Source organism: Triturus cristatus, chromosome 5_2 (assembly GCF_964204655.1).
Source record: "Triturus cristatus chromosome 5_2, aTriCri1.1, whole genome shotgun sequence".
Lineage (NCBI taxonomy): Eukaryota > Metazoa > Chordata > Amphibia > Caudata > Salamandridae > Triturus > Triturus cristatus.
Genome location: NC_140588.1, coordinates 622,778,054 through 622,797,537, shown reverse-complemented (window position 1 = coordinate 622,797,537; position 19,484 = coordinate 622,778,054). Strand labels below are relative to the sequence as shown.

Here is a 19,484-nt window from a genome sequence, read left to right as displayed (position 1 = left end):
TACAGGAGGAAGGTCCTTCTCCTACCTGGCCGCCAAGAACTGGAACTCCCGACCGACCGACCTGCGCCTGACCCAAGACCACCTCTCCTTCAGGAAGAAGCTGAAGACCTGGCTATTCGAGCAGTAGCGGCACCCCCCCCCCCCCCCCACCCCCCCAGCGCCTTGAGACCCTACGGGTATGTAGCGCGCTTTATAAGTGTCATTGATTGATTGATTGAGGGGGCACCTCTAAGATACCCTCTGGGGTGCTGGGTACATTAAATCTCACACTGGCATGAGTGTGGGTTTAATGTGCTGAGAAGGTTGATAAACTTCCCAGTCTTTAGTGTTGCCATTATGGTGCTGTGGAGCTCGTGTTTGACGAGCTCTCAGCACCATGTACTCTTAAATGGCAGCACTGCACTTACAGGGCTCAGGAATTGACTTTGGCACTGTAGGGGCACAGGGCTCCTGCTCCTGTGCCCACACCATTGGCATAAGGCACCCAGCTAGCGGGGTGACTGATGTATGCCATGGCAGTGTAGGTGATGGGCATGGCACACAGGGATGTGTGCCATGTCGACTTTGTTTTGTTTTTGCACCCAAACACTCAGCCTGCAAAGGCAGTGTGTGTGTGTGTGTGTAAGGGTACAGGGCCTCTAAGGGTGGCACAAGGTGTGCTGCAGCTCTTAGAGGTCTCCCTTGGTCACAAAGCCCTGGGTCCTTAGGGTACCATTTACTAGGGACTGACATGTGGCCAGGGTTTGCCAATTTGGGTTTGGTTTGTTTTAGGGAAGGAACATAGGCCCTGGGCACCTGATTGTCAGGAGTCCAGGGCACACTCAGTCAAAGTACATTCAGCAATTCAGCAAAAAGTGGGGGCATACCATGCAAGAAAGATGGCACTTTCTCACAACCAGCCTTCCTGGAGCAGGTGTTAAACATCTCCCTCCAGAGCAGGCATTTTTCCTGACCTCCAGAGTGTGAGAACACTCACCACAGTTGGGGTCAGATACTAGTCTGGGGTGGCAGGCTGAGCTGCACTGAACCAGTCAGCCAGCACACTAGAGGGGCTGGTAGGTTTCAGGCGATACCTCTAAGGTACCCTCTGGGTGCATATATTAATAAATCTATCACTGGAATCAGTGTGGGTTTATTAATACGAGGTGTTGATACCAAACACCATATGTTCCAGTGAAGTCATTATGTAGCTGGAAATCTTTTTGACCAGTGCCCGGTACATACCTTTAGATGGCTTCCCTGGTAACTTGCAATATCCAGTAATAGAACTGGACATCACCGGGTAAGATCTGCTCATGCAGATATGTCCTCACATAAAATATAATGATCCTTGCTTCAGAGCTCAAAGGACTGCTGCAGGGGTGACTTACATTTATTGGATGCAGTGACTTTTGCATGACGCACAAGTGTGCGCCATGACATGTTTACAATCATGGTTTGCACCATATCACGCAGCCTGCAATGGCAGCCTGTGTGGAATTTGTGTGTGGGTCACTTAGGGTGGCATAATATATGCTGCAGCCCCTTGGGACCCTCTTTAGCACTTATGCCCTAGGTACCTGGGCTACCATTTACTAGCCACTTATAGAGGTGCTAAAGTCCTTAGCCAAGTGTAGCACATTTAGACAGCACCTTGTTTTGATGAAGGAGCACTGGCACGGAGGTATGGTTAGCAGGCCTCCGTGCAATGTCAAAGTCGAAAGTCGGCATCTAGTAGCTAAAAAGGGGTCAGAAAGTTGGGGGATAACTACAACAAAAGCCTAGTTTCCTACACACCCCACCAAGTTTGGAGACGCCAGGAACCCCAGTAGCCACTCTACACCAATACCTGAGGTAACGGAGCCTGTTGCAAGCACCAAGGCTTTTTGGGTTCAGTCCGAACACCACCCCCACTAAAACCAACCTACGCGTTGAGGAACGTCCCTAGAGTCCAGCTCCACGCTAGAAGTTGACCTGATGTGCTTCTTCTCCCTACTCTGAGAACCCCGAGAACCGTGAGAGCCTCAACACCTATGCATCGAGTCTCTCAGCCCGAATCCATTGAAACCGGCTACCTCTCTCTGTGGCCCTGAGACCCCCAGGATTAGAGCACCCCTTTCGGTTCTTGCAGTCTGGCCCCTAGTCTCTCCTTGCAGCCTCTTTCCTACTTGTACTTTTCCCATTGACTACAGCGTGTAGATTCCGAGGTTACCACAGCTGAAAGCACCTATGCACTCAGACATTCTAGGGCACGTAAACTCAACTCTTGGTGCTTTCTAGGACCTTGCCCCTACTCACCTTAAGTCCAGAAGAACAGTCCTGTAAGTCGTTTGCAAATGAGCCTATGCAGTGAATGTTTCTTCCATAGGATAACATTACCACATTCGAGGCTCATTCCTCCAATGTGACAGCTGTAATTTTCAACTGTTTGTGCTGTAAAATGTGATAATGTGCAAAGTACTTACCCGAAGTTCTTGGCATCTAAAATTATATAAAAATGTTATTTTTCTAAATTGGTCTAGAGTTTCTTCTTGAGGGTGCCTTGTGAGAAAGTGCCCTATTTCTGCATGGTTGCCCACACTTTTTGCTGAACTGCTGATGTACTTTGACTGAGTGTGCCCTGGGCTCCTGCCAGTCAGGTACCCATGGCCTATGTTCTTTCCCTATAACTGCATTGAAGACCAAACCCAATTGGCACTCTCTGGCCACAGGTCAATCCCTGGTAAATGGTACCACAGGTACCCAGGGCACTGTGACCAGGGAAGGCATCTAAGGGCTCCAGCACTTATTGTGCCACCCTTACTGGCCCTGTACCTTTACACTCACACACTGCCTTTGCAGGCTGCGTGTCTTGGTGCAGAACAAAGTGAAGAGTCGACATGGCACACATTCCTTTGTCGCAATCAAATGAAGGAAGAATAAAAGCGTTGAAGACAGATGGGCTATATTTAATGAGGTCCAGTATACAGGCCCTGAATTGGTTAAACGGAAAGGGTATACAGTTCCTCTGTTCGTAAAGGAGAGAGTGAAGGATACTCTCTTTGGAATTAGACTAAGTGGGGGGTAGTGTTCAATAAGCCTAAAGGGTATAGGACTGTGTGGGGTGGGGGAACCCACATTGGTGGAACTAAAACCCTCACACACCCAGCAAGCTAGGTGTCATGCTTCATCATCTGGGTTTTGCTCCTCGTCGGGTCGGCGCTGCAATTCCCGACGGGCACCCAGGGATGGGGCTCTTTGGCGGAGATCTTTTGTTCCTTGCCGAGGGTGAGTGCAGGTGAGGGCCAGGGAGGTGTAGACGTTAGTGAGTGTGGCTAAAAAGGGTCGGTTAGTCTGAATAGTAGATTTTATTTGGTCAGTAAACCGCCCTGTTAAAATGAAAAGAGAGGCGGTAGTCTTGACTAGATGGGTCAGGGACTACTCTACTCTGCTCTGGTGGTCGACATGTTTCATGCCTACAAGGTCAGGAGGATCCAGCGGCAATTCATCAGGACCAGTGATTACAACTATCTACAAAAAATGTGAGGGTGTGATACTAATTATTTACAGTGATGTAAAAACTACCCTAAGTAAGTGTCGGAATAACTAGACTCTTACATTCTGGACCGGCCTAACGTATTAGAAAGTGCCACTCCAGTCGGTACTTGGCGAGCCTCTTGGGGATGCGAACTTGCCTAAGTTTAGTCGCCCAAGGGTGGTGTCAAGACCTACCCCGCTCCGCCGAAACCGACTGGAGTGGCACTTTCTAATCCCATCTAGTCAAGACTACCGCCTCTCTTTTCATTTTAACAGGGCGGTTTACTGACCAAATAAAATCTACTATTCAGACTAACCGACCCTTTTTAGCCACACTCACTAACGTCTACACCTCCCTGGCCCTCACCTGCACTCACCCTCGGCAAGGAACAAAAGATCTCCGCCAAAGAGCCCCATCCCTGGGTGCCCGTCGGGAATTGCAGCGCCGACCCGACGAGGAGCAAAACCCAGATGATGAAGCATGACACCTAGCTTGCTGGGTGTGTGAGGGTTTTAGTTCCACCAATGTGGGTTCCCCCACCCCACACAGTCCTATACCCTTTAGGCTTATTGAACACTACCCCCCACTTAGTCTAATTCCAAAGAGAGTATCCTTCACTCTCTCCTTTACGAACAGAGGAACTGTATACCCTTTCCGTTTAACACATTCCTTTGTGCCATGCCTACAATCCACTGCCCTGGCATAGATCTGCCACCCCTCTAGCTGGGTGCACTTTACCAGAGGTGAGGGTAGAGGTGCATGAGCCCTGTACCCCTACAGTGTCTAAGCCAATTCTTAAACATTGTAAGTGCAGTAATGCCATTAAGAGTATATGGTGCTGGGAGTTTGTCATTACGAACTCCACAGTACCATAATGGCTTTACTGAAAACTGTAAAGTTTGGTATCAACCTTCTCAGCACATTGAACCCACACTGATGCCAGTCTGAGGTTTAATGAAAAATCCACACAGAGCGACGACAAGAAAGTGGTTCAATTGATCACCTGTATTTTTCTTTCACCAGAGTATGTACACGTATCGGAATGATTGAGCATTGCTATGGTGTGTTAAAATAGATGACCCTTGCCTGGATACTCCTGGATGCCCTGAAGAATCCATTTGTTGGCGAAATGCGTTGGCTGCGCATTTCTTTGCCTATATGTGGAATGAAGAATAAATAAAAAAGAACACACTGAGAGGATTTATAATTTTTGTTTTATTTACATTGGTGTCTACTACCACATTGCCATAAAGATTTGTTTCATTGTTGCCTCTAATTTATGTATAAATGTTTCTAATGTGCGACTAATGGTATCTGGTCATAAGACGTGGGCAATTGTTCCATTCCCTACATACAGTCACTATATCTGGCAGTGCAGCATTGAGGTCCCTGGCTGCCATAGTCTGTTCAGCTCATTTTTTATATCACTTGTTGTGATGCGTTTTTGAAAGGCCTACAGCATGTTAACACCCTCTCTCTTTGTCATGCCTTAACTTGGACCTCACATATTGATGTGTACTGCCAGATGCCCATGAGTTCCTGGACATCTGCCAGGCAACTACATCGGCGCTTCGCCATACGTTCACAAAGCACTACTGTCCGGATAGCAAGGTTTTGCCCGAGAGAGGCATTTTGCCAGCTCTGTGCTACTGGACTGTTTGGTTTGAGTCTGTTCGCAGACCCGCCTGTAAATAGGTACCACTTTGGTATCTGTTCAAAAGGTGAGAAATCTGCGGTTGGAAGTCTCTATCAGAAGATTACGTTACTTACCTTTGGTAGTGTTCTTTGTGGCCAAGATTCTAAATGCAGATTCCTCATCGATCCTCCCTGCTTTGTAAATTTGACCCTATCCATTAAGAAGAAAATCACAAGTCTAGGAATCTGCACAGTGGTCAAAGCCAATTTGCTGTTGGGGCTCTGCATCTGGTGGTGTGGACAGCCTCGAAAGCAACTGACAGCGCGTGGGAGTGGCGCCTATATAGGCAGTGCATGTCATTTACAGAGAAGAACAGCGCAGAGGTACTTACTGCTCACACGTTTCCAGATCCAGTCTGATGCCTGGGAAATATTAAAAAGGTGAAGAGTTTGCAGTTGTGTAAAGTTTCTACCAGAAAGAGTGCTACTGAAGGGAAGTATCTTGTTTGTCTCAATTGTGCTGACTATCTTATTCTGCCATTGCTTTGTACATTAAAGTCCAACATGGCGTGGCAAGGAGCCAGCTAAGTAACCCACTTTATACTTTATAATTGTTTGCAACTTGCGTTGTGACGCAATGTATTCAGGCTCATTTGTTTCAGTTTAAATGCTGTATATATATGGATGTATATGTCTAATTGTGAGAGTGACTATAATTTGTACTAGGTGTACTCGTGTCTTTATGCCACCCTCCACCATTCTACTGGATGGGTGAAATGAGGACGGGTGGAATAGTTTGGGTGGTTTATCCTTAAGAAATCCCCACCCCCAGACATTCACTAAGCATGCATGGTCCGAGCTGTGCCATGCACATTTTAATTTCTTCGTTTTAATTTCACAGGGAGTCATCAGCCACCGATTGGCATGCCAGCAGGTGGGCCAATGCCTATGGACAGAGGACCAGGTAAAAAACATCCATTCCATTTTCCAGGCAGTAGAATAGTAAAATGACCATGAAAAGTGATTACATTTCTGGAAATATTAAGAGCAAGTCAAACACAGTGCTCTCATCCTAATATTACTCATGGCCATAGAAGAATAAGATCCACACAACATCAATGTATGTTTTCATTATCTCCTTGTAGTTTTTCTTTTGATTACACGGTTAAGTAATTGTGTAGCGTTCATCTTATTCTCAAAATGTTGTGTGCATTAGAATAAAATCCCCCAGGAATCAGATACAATTGCTGATGTAAAATGGAGCATCTTAGAAAGTATATTGATGTAACTTAGAAGTCTGGATTCTTAGATAGAAAAATGAAAAAATAACACTTGTGTTTGTTTTAAACATATTCACAGTAGTGGCAAATTGAGAAAGCAATGCAGAAACTGCAAAATACAGCAACAGAGAGAATGAGTATAGTATGTTGATCTACAACTAACATGGACTCCAGGGGTCCTATCCTCCCAATTTGTTTTGTCGTGTGATTTAAAACTGATATACCGGAAACATTATTGTTGCTTCTTGTAGAAATTACGTGGGGAGGAAGACACGGGGTGATGCAGACGTGATTGTATATTTTTCCTTTGTGTTTTTAGTATGTTTTCTGGATTTAACAGAGGGTAAAGTAAAAACTAGCCAGGGAACCGTGCTTTTTGGGGCGCTCAGCTAGTATCCCAGATGAATATTCTGTTTATTCGTTGATGTGTTTCTCTGGGTCGTTAATTCACCACCTTGGGAGTTCTGGAGGCGACATGTCACTCAGGCCACGAGGTATGGGTTGGGAAAGAATGAAAAAGAAACAGGGTTGTTTCTTGAGTGTACTTGCCTTGGGCCATGACCTGTCTCCTGGGCCGTGGCGTGGGGACCCGGGGCGTCCTCTCTATGCCGTTGGCCACCGGGCTCTGTCACCATACAGAGGGAGCTCACTTTGCCGCCTCCTCCTCCTCCTTCTCCACTCTCCGGTACGACGTTGTCAGCCCCTTCCGGCCGGTCTAGCTCTCCGCGCCGGCTCCAGGGAAGCTCACTGGTTCGTCCTCTCCCTGCAAGCAGGCCGCTTCTCTCCTCGTTCCGCCCTTTTCTACCTCTCGTCCCGATGGTTCTGTTTCGTGACTGAGTCTTCAGCCCGTACCCAGGGGCTGGTGCCACACCACCTCCTACGGTCTCGTAGCAGGACTAGACCGCGCTGTTTCCTGTCGGGGGGAGTAATGTCACCATCCAGGTTGCACTTGCTGACCGTGGCACGCTGTTCTCACACTTTTTAACTTTCCGTGGAATGCAAGGTGATTGCATTCCTTCTTTATGTCACCCAGGCTGCTTTTGAGTGACTTAGATGCAATGTGTCATGTCTAGAAGCAACAAATATCATTTTTTTGGTTTAAATATTAAACTTTAGTTAACGTGTCTGGAGCAAGCAGGGGTTACTGGGCCTCAGCTAAAGAGGCCTGGGTTAGTTTGCACAATGTCTGTGCTAGTAAGGTGCTACAAACCGGGCCAACGTTTAGTGCTACCCATGAGAAGCAGTCACAGGCTTCTCAGGGTGAAAATTGTCACTCAGGCCACGAGGTATGGGTTGGGAAAGAATGAAAAAGAAACAGGGTTGTTTCTTGAGTGTACTTGCCTTGGGCCATGACCTGTCTCCTGGGCCGTGGCGTGGGGACCCGGGGGCGTCCTCTCTATGCCGTTGGCCACCGGGCTCTGTCACCATACAAAGGGAGATCACTTTGCCGCCTCCTCCTTCTCCACTCTCCGGTACGACGTTGTCAGCCCCTTCCGGCCGGTCTAGCTCTCCGCGCCGGCTCCAGGGAAGCTCACTGGTTCGTCCGTCTCCCTGCAAGCAGGCCGCTTCTCTCCTCGTTCCGCCCTTTTCTTCCTCTCGTCCCGATGGTTCTGTTTCGTGAGTCTTCGGCCCGTACCCAGGGGCTGATGCCACACCTTCTCCTACGGTCTCGTAGCAGGACTAGACCGCGCTGTTTCCTGTCGGGGGGAGTAATGTCACCATCCAGGTTGCACTTGCTGACTGTGGCACGCTGTTCTCACACTTTTTAACTTTCCGTGGAATGCAAGGGGATTGCATTCCTTCTTTATGTCACTCAGGCTGCTTTTGAGTGACTTAGATGCAATGTGTCATGTCTAGAAGCAACAAATATAATTTTTTTGGTGTAAATATTAAACTTTAGTTAACGTGTCTGGAGCAAGCAGGGGTTACTGGGCCTCAGCTAAAGAGGCCTGGGTTAGCAGGCGGTACATGAGGAGCTCCGTTGGTGTACAAGCCGGGAAATTCCACCCGAGTGGCCCACCTATTTATTACATCTCTTTCACCGGCCACCCCCGGCTAAGGTAGCCTCTCGTTTTCTTGATTTGGGGATTATAGTGGCAAAGCGACTTATCACCAAACGCTGGAAGGCAGACGCTGCGCCACATGTGCGAGCATGGCGTAGCTCTTTACTGGTGTGGGCGAAGGCGGAGGAGGTGGCGCTTCGGCGGGAAGAGACGCTGGGTCTTAGAATGACGCCCGTCGCACCCCAATGGGGGGAGATGCTGCGGGCGCTACTGCACTCTGAGGAGGTGGCCCCGGGAGGTAGCGGGTCTGCGCTGTAGAGGCTGCGTTGGACGACGAGGCGCTGTTCGTCTGGTTGAGCTGCCGCGCTGGTGTGACTGACAGGCATTAAAGTGAAGACAGTGCATGCCTAGGATTGAATCTTAGTGCTTGAACCGGTCCTGGTGGGGGGGACTGGAGAAGTCGGAACCTGGCGGGGGATCAGAAGGGAGGGGCCGTCTAGACTAGAACTTGCGATCTGCTGTTGGTAGTTGTCTTAGTTGCTAGGCTGTCGAGAAAACGGCCACCCAGTTACTGAACGGGGAGTTTAGCACTGTTTGTATACCTGTTTGGGGATGCACCGGGATTAGCACATACCTGATCCAGGAGAGGGTGGGCGGATGCTCTCCACTAGATCTGCGGCCCTGGCATCATGCGAGGTGATAACGTGCTTCAGAGCCTAGCTGGTTGTACAAGAGGACACTGTCAATCCCTTTCCTGATAATGTCATGTGGCTAGAATGTATATGCTATGCACAGAAACTCAGCTCATAGTTATATATCACGATGCTCACTGATTTATTATGATGTAATGTGTGCTTTTGCCTGCAAACTTAATAAACAGATTGATAAATAAAATAAAGAGGCCTGGGTTAGTTTGCACAATGTCTGTGCTAGTAAGGTGCTACAAACCGGGCCAACGTTTAGTGCTACCCATGAGAAGCAGTCACAGGCTTCTCAGGGTGATAATTGTGTTAGTGCAACAAACTCTGCATTCAACAGACACCCAAATGTGTTATAACTGATTGCCCAACCAAGTGCTTGTCAGATGTAGGTACTTTGAGTCTCTGGCGCAGGGCCTATGTACCCATGATGCACAGACTCCACCCCCGATATAATTATTGCAATTTTATGGCATGTCTCAGACACAGCTGTTATGCCCCCTCCAACCCAAGGCAGCGTTGTGCTCCTCTGTCTATTTTCTCACTGTAGGAGAGTAGGGTCTGCAATCCTATGATCACCCAGATTTTTTGCTTTTGCTTCATTGGTTTACGACTTTCCCTGGCTGTGGGCCTGCCAATCAGACCCACAGCCTAGCTGTTCTCTCTCGAAATTAACAAACATGTACATTAGGTGCATCCACTAATTGGAACTGGGCCGCCTTGTCAGTCCCTGTCTCAGCATACCACAGGTATCCAGGGCATCGGTGTACCCAGGGCCTACCAGGGGCTGTAGCATGTATTATGCCACCCCTGGATGGCCGCCCAAATCTGACACAACTGGCTGCACGACAGCTGGGGCAAAGTGGTGTAATCACCCGTTGCTGTAGGTGTAGTATTCCTGCACCTAACCCTAAAATGGACACATGGATTCCTATCAGTCACTCCTATGGCAGGCCTTATCAATCCTGAAGGCAGAGTGCAGGGAATCATGTGGGACGGTGCTCTGGCGCGAGCTGAGCCCGTCGACGGCTTGCGGAACCAAGTCCTAATAGCCGTTCCATGGTGACGCGGGCCAACTACTTTAAAATGCATTATAATCCTTGCGGTTATTTGCTAACTTTGGCATCGCATCACCTACACATGTCGAGTAAGGTGTCATACGAATTGGAATACGAACCCCTCGCCAGTCCTGGCGACGGGGTTAGCATTCCCCCCTTTTAGAGGGGCACGACATGGAAGTAACCTTGAACCCCGGTTAAAAGTTGACTCAAGCCTCAGCATCACAAAATGGATGCTGCCACCAGACACAAGTCTGACCTCCTGCTGCTGGGAGACCTTCCAGCGAGGGGAGCTTGGACAAAGGGTTTCCTGTCGAGGGCGGTGTTAGCACCATCCCAGACAGGGTTTGTGTATCCCAGGTAGGCAGGGCTGAAAGGAAGGTGATTGCAAGTGGCACCCCGGTGCTCACTGTGCATAGCCCGGCTCAAACCAGTTTCGAGGGCAACCCTGCCCCTGAGCCGGGGCGAAGCCGGACAAAGGATAGGGGTGTCACCACCCCCCTCCTGGCTCCACCCATAGGTAGGACCTGGTCACGGGCCAGCCCCTTTTCTTAGAATAAAGGTAGGAGCGAGTCCCCTTCTCAAATTGGATAATTCTGAATCTTGAACTACTTTCCACGAAAGGAACTCTTGACTATTTTCTGAAGACTCTCCCTTGTGGCTATGAAGTACTGGGTATTTTAGACCCAGCGGTGCAGGGGCACACACCCTATGACTTCTGGGTTTCACCCTGTTCCGGACCTACAGAAACACAGAGTCTTCTGGGTGAAGTCAAAGAATCGTTTATTGGCTGCAGACCAATGACAGGTATCCTAGAAGTACAACAGCGTGTATGTTCTCAGGAGACTGCTGAAAATCACAGAAACGGACTTCACTTTAAATAGGCCTTTTCTGGCCGCAAGCATACATTCCTGAGTTTTATGAAACTGCAATATACAGGGATATGTTACAAAGAAAAGGCAGAGTCATGATGACCATCCCACATTCCAGTTCGGCCAACTCACAATGATTTACACAATAAGGTTGCGATCCCACGTTAGATGTAAGCAGACCTCCCAATAAACATGAGCATCTCCTGTTTTGGGAAACAAGTCATAAAGCAGGAACAAGCAGGTGTGGAAGAGATTAGCCGGGGGTTTGTGTAGGATGAGAAGGGTTTTATGATGGGTCGAGCCCTGATGCTAATCACAGGTGGACGGAGGAAGGGGAGCTCGTGAGACCAGTTTGACCCGGGGCAGCAGAGCCAGCTGCCCAGGTCACAGAGAAGTCACGGGAAAGCACATGTACTGAGAGGCCCGTATTTGCTCCATTATAGCCTATGTGAGGGCAATGACAAGATGGCCACTGCTTCCAAAATGGAACCCGCGTAGTACAGCAGAATAACGTGTACGCGGTGCACTCAGAGCTAGAACGACGAGTAAAGCACTCGTACATGCCGCATTTACCATTTGCGGTTCGCTAATACCAAGATAGACAGGGGTAGGGCCTTGTCCCCTACGTGAAAACAGAGATTACAGTACGACAGACCCTCCTTTTGCCCTTACATAGGCAATCACTATACTCATCTCAATCCGAGTCTAGGTCAATATCCGCAAAGTCATGGAGATGTTGCTGTTGCATCATCCTATTACTTAGCTCGTCCCTCGATACAGGTTTCCTTACACATAAGGTAGCACAGAGGCCACATATCGCAGGAGCACACTGTATACACAGACAGAACAGGAAAAGAATGGCTAAGATCATTCCAATGACCATTAGAACTTTCCAACCCCAGGCAGATATCAGTTCCCAGAACCATCCCACCAGTGACCAATCTCCCTTATCCACGTGTATGGCTTCAGATATTTTATGGAGTTTGGAGATGGCTTGATACACCGTTGGAGCGTTATCTGGTATGAAAATGCAGCAACTGGATTGGATAACCTTGCATACCCCACCGCGGTCTGCAAGAATAACGTCTAGAACCATACGGTTCTGTAAAGTCATAAGGCGATCCGCTTGGAGCTCAGCTGTCAGATTACTAAGGGCACCAGCCGTTACATTTATAGTGGATTCAACCACACGTGTCAGCTGTCTCAGGTTCCTACTATTGACCATAGGTCCCCAAAACGGCAGGAAACCCAAGAAGAAGTCTCCTGCTTCCTGACCGGCAGTGTCATCCTTACTAATCACACCTCTCACAACTCTCGTCTTGTGATAATCAGAGGCAGCAGTGAATGTTGGCGGTAGCAGATTCGCAATATAACATGTGCCCGAGAAATCAGGGGGCAACCATGTATATGCTCGGTCATTACAGATGAAATAGGTGCCCTTGGCAGCTAGAAACGCAGGGGAAAACTGTGACGGGAAAGTGTACGTTTCAGTACAGTCACTTCTACCCAGTTGAGCCCTAGGGTTCTGACCATTACCCTGTAATCAGAACCGACCCATGTGGGGTACAACCCAGATTGGAGATGAGATTTGTCGCTGTCTTTCACCTAGACTAATACTATACCCCGTCGCGTTCCATCCTACATAAGGTCTCAGCTCTTCTTTGGGAATGGACGAGTATGCGTCAATATCTCTACTCATATCGGCAACTCCTTTCATCAAAGCCTTATTATTGGTGATGGGTCTGATGGAACGCGGTTGGCGAGGGGAGTACGTCTCTAGAGCATAGAGAAACATGGTCTGGAATGCCCATGACGATCCATTTGAACTATACGGCAGCACCAGGTAGGGAATACCCTTGTTAATGGTATGTGGCATTAACCCACAGACCCAGCAATTGGTCGTATTCACTACTAGCTGGTGCTGGTGCAAGAGCTGGATAAACGAGTTATTTACGAACTCCGATCGTCTGGTCTGTTCGTGCTCAGGCAGAGGGTGAAAAGAGTGAGAGGAGGCGGTAGAGAAAGGTGTAGGCTGTTGAGTGGGTGCAATGGGCTTTTGAACAGAGAAAAACACAAGTCCTACAATGAACATCATAATACTACACAGTGTAAAAAGGCACAAAAAGACAAAACATTTACTTTTTACATTTCCACACATCCTGGCTTTAAAGTTCATTTCCTCAATCGGTCTCTCCATCTTAAAAAACTCCATCCTCTACTCGGGCCGCTCGCGGCGGGTGAGTTTCTTCTGCTGAGGAGTACGCCTGTCAGTCCAGGGAAACGCCCTAGACCAACCAGAACCGTCGACCTAACGTCTTCGGCCTGTACCCCAAAGTCTTGACACCGCGACCCTGCGGCAGAACCCGGATGGTGGTTCGAAAAACAAAAATCAAGAAAGTCCTTCAGATGGGAGAGCAAAAATGTCAAAAAGGGAAATAGTAAGGAAATCTTTATTTGTCCATGGGCCTAGGTCTCAAATTATAACGGAGACGGCCAGGTGCCGTTTGGTCTTGAAACAAAAGTTCAGGCTGAGTGGTGTCCAGTCGATTCGACGGTGGCACAGCTTCCTGCAGAATATTGTCACTCTCTTGGTCTGAAACTGTGTCTCTTAGGCGTGCATCACTGAATGGTGTGAAACGAGGTACAGTGTCTGTCTCAGAGTCGGCGATACCCTCCTTGACCCACTGGTCATATGGCAAAGGCAAGGGGACTACCTTGCAATGGGTACCATGAATCCAGTGCTTCTTCCCTTTTACTCGCACTGCTGATCTTGTCGACAATAGAACAAGATGAGGGCCAAGCCAGCGGGGCTCGTCGTTGCTCTTGCGCTGGAAATTCTGGACTAGCACCCACGTACCAGGGTTGATATGATGTCCAGGAGTTTCAGAAGCTTGGGGAAGAGTATCATGTACCTGTTGGTGCAAAACACGCAGTTTAACAGTCAAATCATACAGGTAATCGAGCAGCACTGGATGCTCTAGTTCACTAAATTTCGTGGGCCTTGGCACACCCCATACATTAGCCGGGCGGCCAAAGACCACCTCGTAGGGACTAAGTCCCACTCGTGAGTGTATCGTCATTCTGGTGGACAGGAGTGCTAGAGGCAGAGCATCAGGCCATTTAAGACCAGTGCTCGCCTGAATTTTGGCCAACTTGAGCTTTAAGGCTCCATTGTAGCGCTCTACCAATCCAGCTGATTGGGGGTGATTTGCAGCATGAAATTTCTGCTGGATACCTAATCCTTCACATACATTCTTCATCACTTTACCCACGAACTCACTCCCATTATCACACCATACCACTCTCGGCATTCCAAACCTGGGGAAGAACTCTTTCACAAGGGCTTTGGCTGTGGACAGGGCAGTGTTATCTTTTAGAGGATAAGCCTCTAACCATTTTGAGAAAGCACAAACAACCACTAGTACATATTTCAGGTTGTTGCATCTTTCCATGTGAATAAAGTCCAGCTGCAAAACTTCGAATGGACATGATGGGGGTGCAAAGTGACCGGCTGGAGTTGGGGTTCCCCTACCAGGGTTGTACTTCAAACACACCATACAATTCTTGACCACATTCTCTGCACACTTGGGAATCCCAACATTCTGCCATACTGGAGCCAACAACTTACAAATTCCTTTCGTACTGATATGTGCCATTCCATGCGCCATAGTAACTACTGGAAGCACATACGCGTCAGGCAACAACCATCGCCTATGTTCTGTCAGGTCAATCCAGCAACCATTCTCATCCAACTTACCCATACTCTCTCTCCACTTGCTTAACTCTTCCTCCGTGGCTTCAGCCTGAAGCGACTTCACACTCTCTATGGTGTTCTCACATATTCCTACATCATTAACCCATCTTGCGGGGCCTGTAACATACATTCTAGTCTTCACATTCTGTGCCGTTTCTCTCGCGGTCTCATCGGCAAACGCATTCCCACGACCAACATCATCTGTGACTTTCCTGTGCGCACTACATTTCATGATCGCAACTTGCAACGGTAGGGTCAGTGACTCAAGGAGATCATTCACCAATTTGCCATTCTGGATTTTAGCTCCATGCGAAGTCAGGAACCCACGCTCTTTCCACAGTCGCCCAAAATTATGAGCCACGCCAAAGGCGTACTGGCTATCTGTATATATATTCACTCTCATTCCTTCAGACAGCACGCATGCTCTCGTGAGGGCGATTAACTCTGCAGCTTGGGCCGAATTATGTGGCACTCGTGCAGTTTCCACAACCGTTTGTAAAGTCGTGATAGCATATGCAGCAGTCGTGTCACCATTAGGGAGCTTAAAGCATGAACCATCTACCCATAAGGTACCATCACACTCAGTCAGAGGAGTATCTTTCAGATCCACTCTTCCTTTCGTCTCTTCTTCCGTTCTGAACAGGCAGTCATGTTGCTCAATCTCATCTGAGTCTGCTGGAATCGGCAACAACGTAGCTGGATTCAGCGTATTGCATCGTTTTATGTGTATATGATTCGCTAACAGTGTGAGCTCGTAGCCCGATAGGCGTGCACTAGTCAAGTGTTGTGTCTTGGTTCTATTCAATAATGTGTCTACAGCATGTGGAACCATAACGATCAATGTGTTGTCCATTACCAGACCAGCAGATTGTCGGATAGATATCGCTGCAGCAGCTGTCGCTCTCAGACAGCTTGGCAATGCCCTCGCTACAGGGTCCAAGGTGGATGAAAAATACGCGCATGGGCGCGGTCTGTCGCCAAAAGGCTGTGTTAATACTGACAACGCACATCCATCTTTCTCGTGAACATATAATGTAAAAGGCTTACTATAGTCAGGAGTACCCAACACAGGAGCCGAACACAATGCATTACGCAATTCCACAAAACTTTTCTGGCACTCTTCAGACCATGGGATAGGATTCGGTGTGTCTTAGCATGTTAAGGCTAACAAAGGTTTCGCCAGCAAGGAAAAGCTAGGGATCCAATGCCTACAGTATGAAGTAATGCCCAAGAAAGCACGTACTTCTCTCTGTGTCTTTGGCACACTCAACTGTGCAATGGCTTGAATTCTCTCTGGGGTCAGTCTCCTTCCCTCCTTCGATAAGAGATGACCTAAGTAGGTCACCTCTTGTCGACAATATTGTAGCTTAGATAAAGACACCTTGTGATGAAAAGCAGACAAGTGACGCAACAGGGACAATGTGGCCTCTTTGCAGATCTGTTCAGTATCCGCAGCGATTAGTAAATCGTCCACGTACTGAATCAGGATAGCGCCACTAGGTAAAACAAGTGCATCAAGCTGCGCTTTCAAAGCTTGACTGTATATGGATGGACTCTCACAGTAGCCCTGGGGAGCGCGTTTGAAGCGGAAGCTTCGGCCTCCCAGACTAAACCCAAAAATGTCTCTGCTCTCCTCTGCAATTGGGATGCTAAAGAAAGCATTCTTCAAATCGATCACTGAAAACCATGCAGCAGAGGCTGGAATCATCGTTAACAAGGCAGTTATATCAGGGACAACTGGAAACTGTGGCACGACAATCTTATTAACCTCTCTAAGATCAATCACAAATCTGTAAACAGGAGGCTGTGAAGGGTCCGTTCGTTTTAAGACCGGTAAAATCGGGCTATTGCAAACGTTGCCTCTTGTTTCTTCAATCACACCCTTATTAATGAAGTCGTGGACAATGTCTAACAATGCCTTCTGGCCTTCATTAGAGATCTTGTACTGGGGAATACGTGGCAGTCTGACATTAGCCTTTAAAGTCACCACGTATGGCGGTATCTCCAAGAGGCCCACATCATTAGGACCAGTAGCCCAAAGGGCATCTGGAAGGGATGACAGTTCAGGTGGCATCGTATTTTTGGACAAATACATCGGGGAAATCACTTTCTTGCCTAATGTAAGTTGTACTCCCGAGGGAGAACAATACAATGTAGCATGCAATCTTTTCAACAAATCCAATCCCAGCAAATTCTCACCACAACCTGTCGTCAGAATCAGAGGTGCTTTCAGCTCGCAAGGTCCAACAAAGTGACATGGGACTAGAAATCGGGTTCCTAACAGGGGCGCCAGAAAAACCTACTGAAACATTTATATTGCCAGACAAAGGTGCGCCAGGGAGTTTGGAATGCATGATTGAACTCTTTGCAGCACCAGTGTCTAGCAGAAAAGGCTCCGTTACATTCGCTGTAGTCACCTCAACATACGGTCCGCTCTGATCCACTGGCACTGAAACAACTCCCTCTCTCTGTCTGCGGCTGTCCTAGTAATCATTATTTTCTGCATCACCATCCTCTGCATAATAATCATTAGTGTAATACTGGGCCGTATTACTAGTAGCATTAGCTTGCTGATCAAAGCTATTAATGGTATTTTGAGGCGGCAGAGGACGCGCGTTCTGGGGAACACTTCCACGCCCTCTACCTCTAGGAGCTTGCTGACCACCTCTACCTCTTGCGCCATACATATTACCATTCCGCTGCATTAATTTAGGGCAACTATATTTAAAATGACCTTCCTCCTTGCAGTATGAACATTGGTTGGGACCTACAGGGACACGTGGCTGATAATACCCGTTCATTTGCTGATTGTTCTGAAACTGTTGTGGTTGGTGATAGACACCTTGGGGTTGCCTATAATTATTCTGACCTCCACGTAGTGGATAGGCCTGCTGTAAAAGGACCTTCGTCTTTAATTCCTTCGTTTTCTTGTCTGTCCTATCTTTCTCGTCTTTATCCCTGTTTTCATAATACTGTGCAGTAGCCAGTATCTGTGCTGAAGAGGAAACAGCCCAAGAACTCTCCGAGTCTTTCAACTTTTTACACAGGTCAGGGAGTAAATTCTGCACAAACTTATCCACAAACAACCGTTGGCCACCATCAGTACTCATATCCTGCCCACTGTGATCAATGAACGTTTCCTCGAACCTAGTAAAGAAGTCTGACACCGTCTCATCCTTTTTCTGCTTGCATGCAGATAACTTGTCCCAGTTTACGCGCATTGCTGGCATTAGTGTCTTCATATACGCGATGATTCTACCAGGGAGTTCAGCTACTAAAGGCTCAGGTTTCGCACCACCAGTTTGTCTAGCATCAGCAGCAATAATGTTAGCCCATGTATCCCCTAGTTCTACATCATGATCCGCATTACGAATTGATCCCCATAGAGGCTGTGGAACAACATTACCAAACAACATGTCTATATCGGCCAGATTCATAACGCATGACCCTGCCGTCTGTGACAACCCTTTATAATAACCTGCTGGGTTTTTACGGGGATCAGGTAAGGACTGCTTGAGCGCTAACACCTCAGAACGTTTCCATGGAACATGCACCCAAACACGCTGGAAATGCGCTGCCACAGCGGGGTTACCACCGGCAGCTGCAACCGCTTCCTTCCATACCGGGGGAACTTCTCTCATGGGGTATTGTCGCGCTTTTTCCTTTTTCCCCACAGGGACATCCTGTTCGAACAATGACTGTTGACAATCGTCATTCCTGAAGGACAGTACAACCGCAACTGCTTTATCTATATCACGATCCACAATCATACCAGCTCCAAAATCAAACCTCACTCTACACAATTCTTGTGGCCTCGGATTTCTACAACTATCCTCCAATTCCTCACAGAGAATTTCGCACATTTTCTCAAACACATATCTCTGCTTCGGGGCATCCCACTGATGGAAGACATTAACAACTGATTCCACATTATACAATGAAGGGAAAACAATCCATCTACGCGCCATGCTGTCTATTACGCTCTTCTCATCAGGGGTAGGCAACTGACTACGCAATTGCTTACGCTGCAAACCAGGAGTCGCACCAGACAACTCAAAGAGAGGCGACATTAATGAAGTAACCACATTAGCTAAACGCTGTCGCGCTGAAGGAGAAGCTGAGGCAGAAACAGGGGGGAAAACAGAGGGAAGAAAAGAGGACGTAGAAATAGGTACTGAAGTGGTACAAGGAAAAGTGTTGGGAGAGGCAGCTGCTGAATTAGGCAAAGTTGCAGGAAGTGCGGGGGCAGTTGGAAGCACAACTGGCGGCCCTTGAGAGGGTTGCGTTACATTAATAAAAGCTGGCTGTGCGGCAGCTGTTGGTTGCGGCAAAGCCTGCAATACATTAACTGGAGGTGGCATATTCACAAGCTGAGGAGGCGCCGTAGCATTTTGCGCATACGGGGGTGGCGAACTCAACAAGTGTGACATTAGGGGATCTTTCTCCTTGTCTTCGGACTCATTCTGCTTAGAGTGTGGTAAAGCCGGGTAACATTTGTCAATCCCTAACTTGCGCTGCCTGTGCAATTGCTCGCTCATCTGCTCCTCCTCATTATCTCTAAATTGTACAGCTGCTTGCATTACTGACATACCTTTCTCTCTCTTATTCTTTTTCGCTAGCTTAATTTCCTTCTGTTTGGCTTCCTTTCGCCATAAGCGGAAAGAGTCAAACATCGCCGGCCGGGCTTT

General features: G+C 48.0%; 1 protein-coding gene across 6 annotated transcripts in view; it reads left to right on the top strand.

Annotated features, from left to right (window-relative positions):
- CSTF2 (cleavage stimulation factor subunit 2) overlaps positions 1-19,484 on the top strand; it is a 446,855-nt gene that overhangs the window by 179,808 nt on the left and 247,563 nt on the right. For all 6 annotated transcript variants that reach the window (XM_085607739.1, XM_085607738.1, XM_085607736.1 and 3 more), the window contains one exon: positions 6,033-6,095. In XM_085607739.1, coding sequence (XP_085463865.1) covers positions 6,033-6,095 — 63 coding nt within the window. The remainder of the gene's footprint in view (positions 1-6,032; positions 6,096-19,484) is intronic.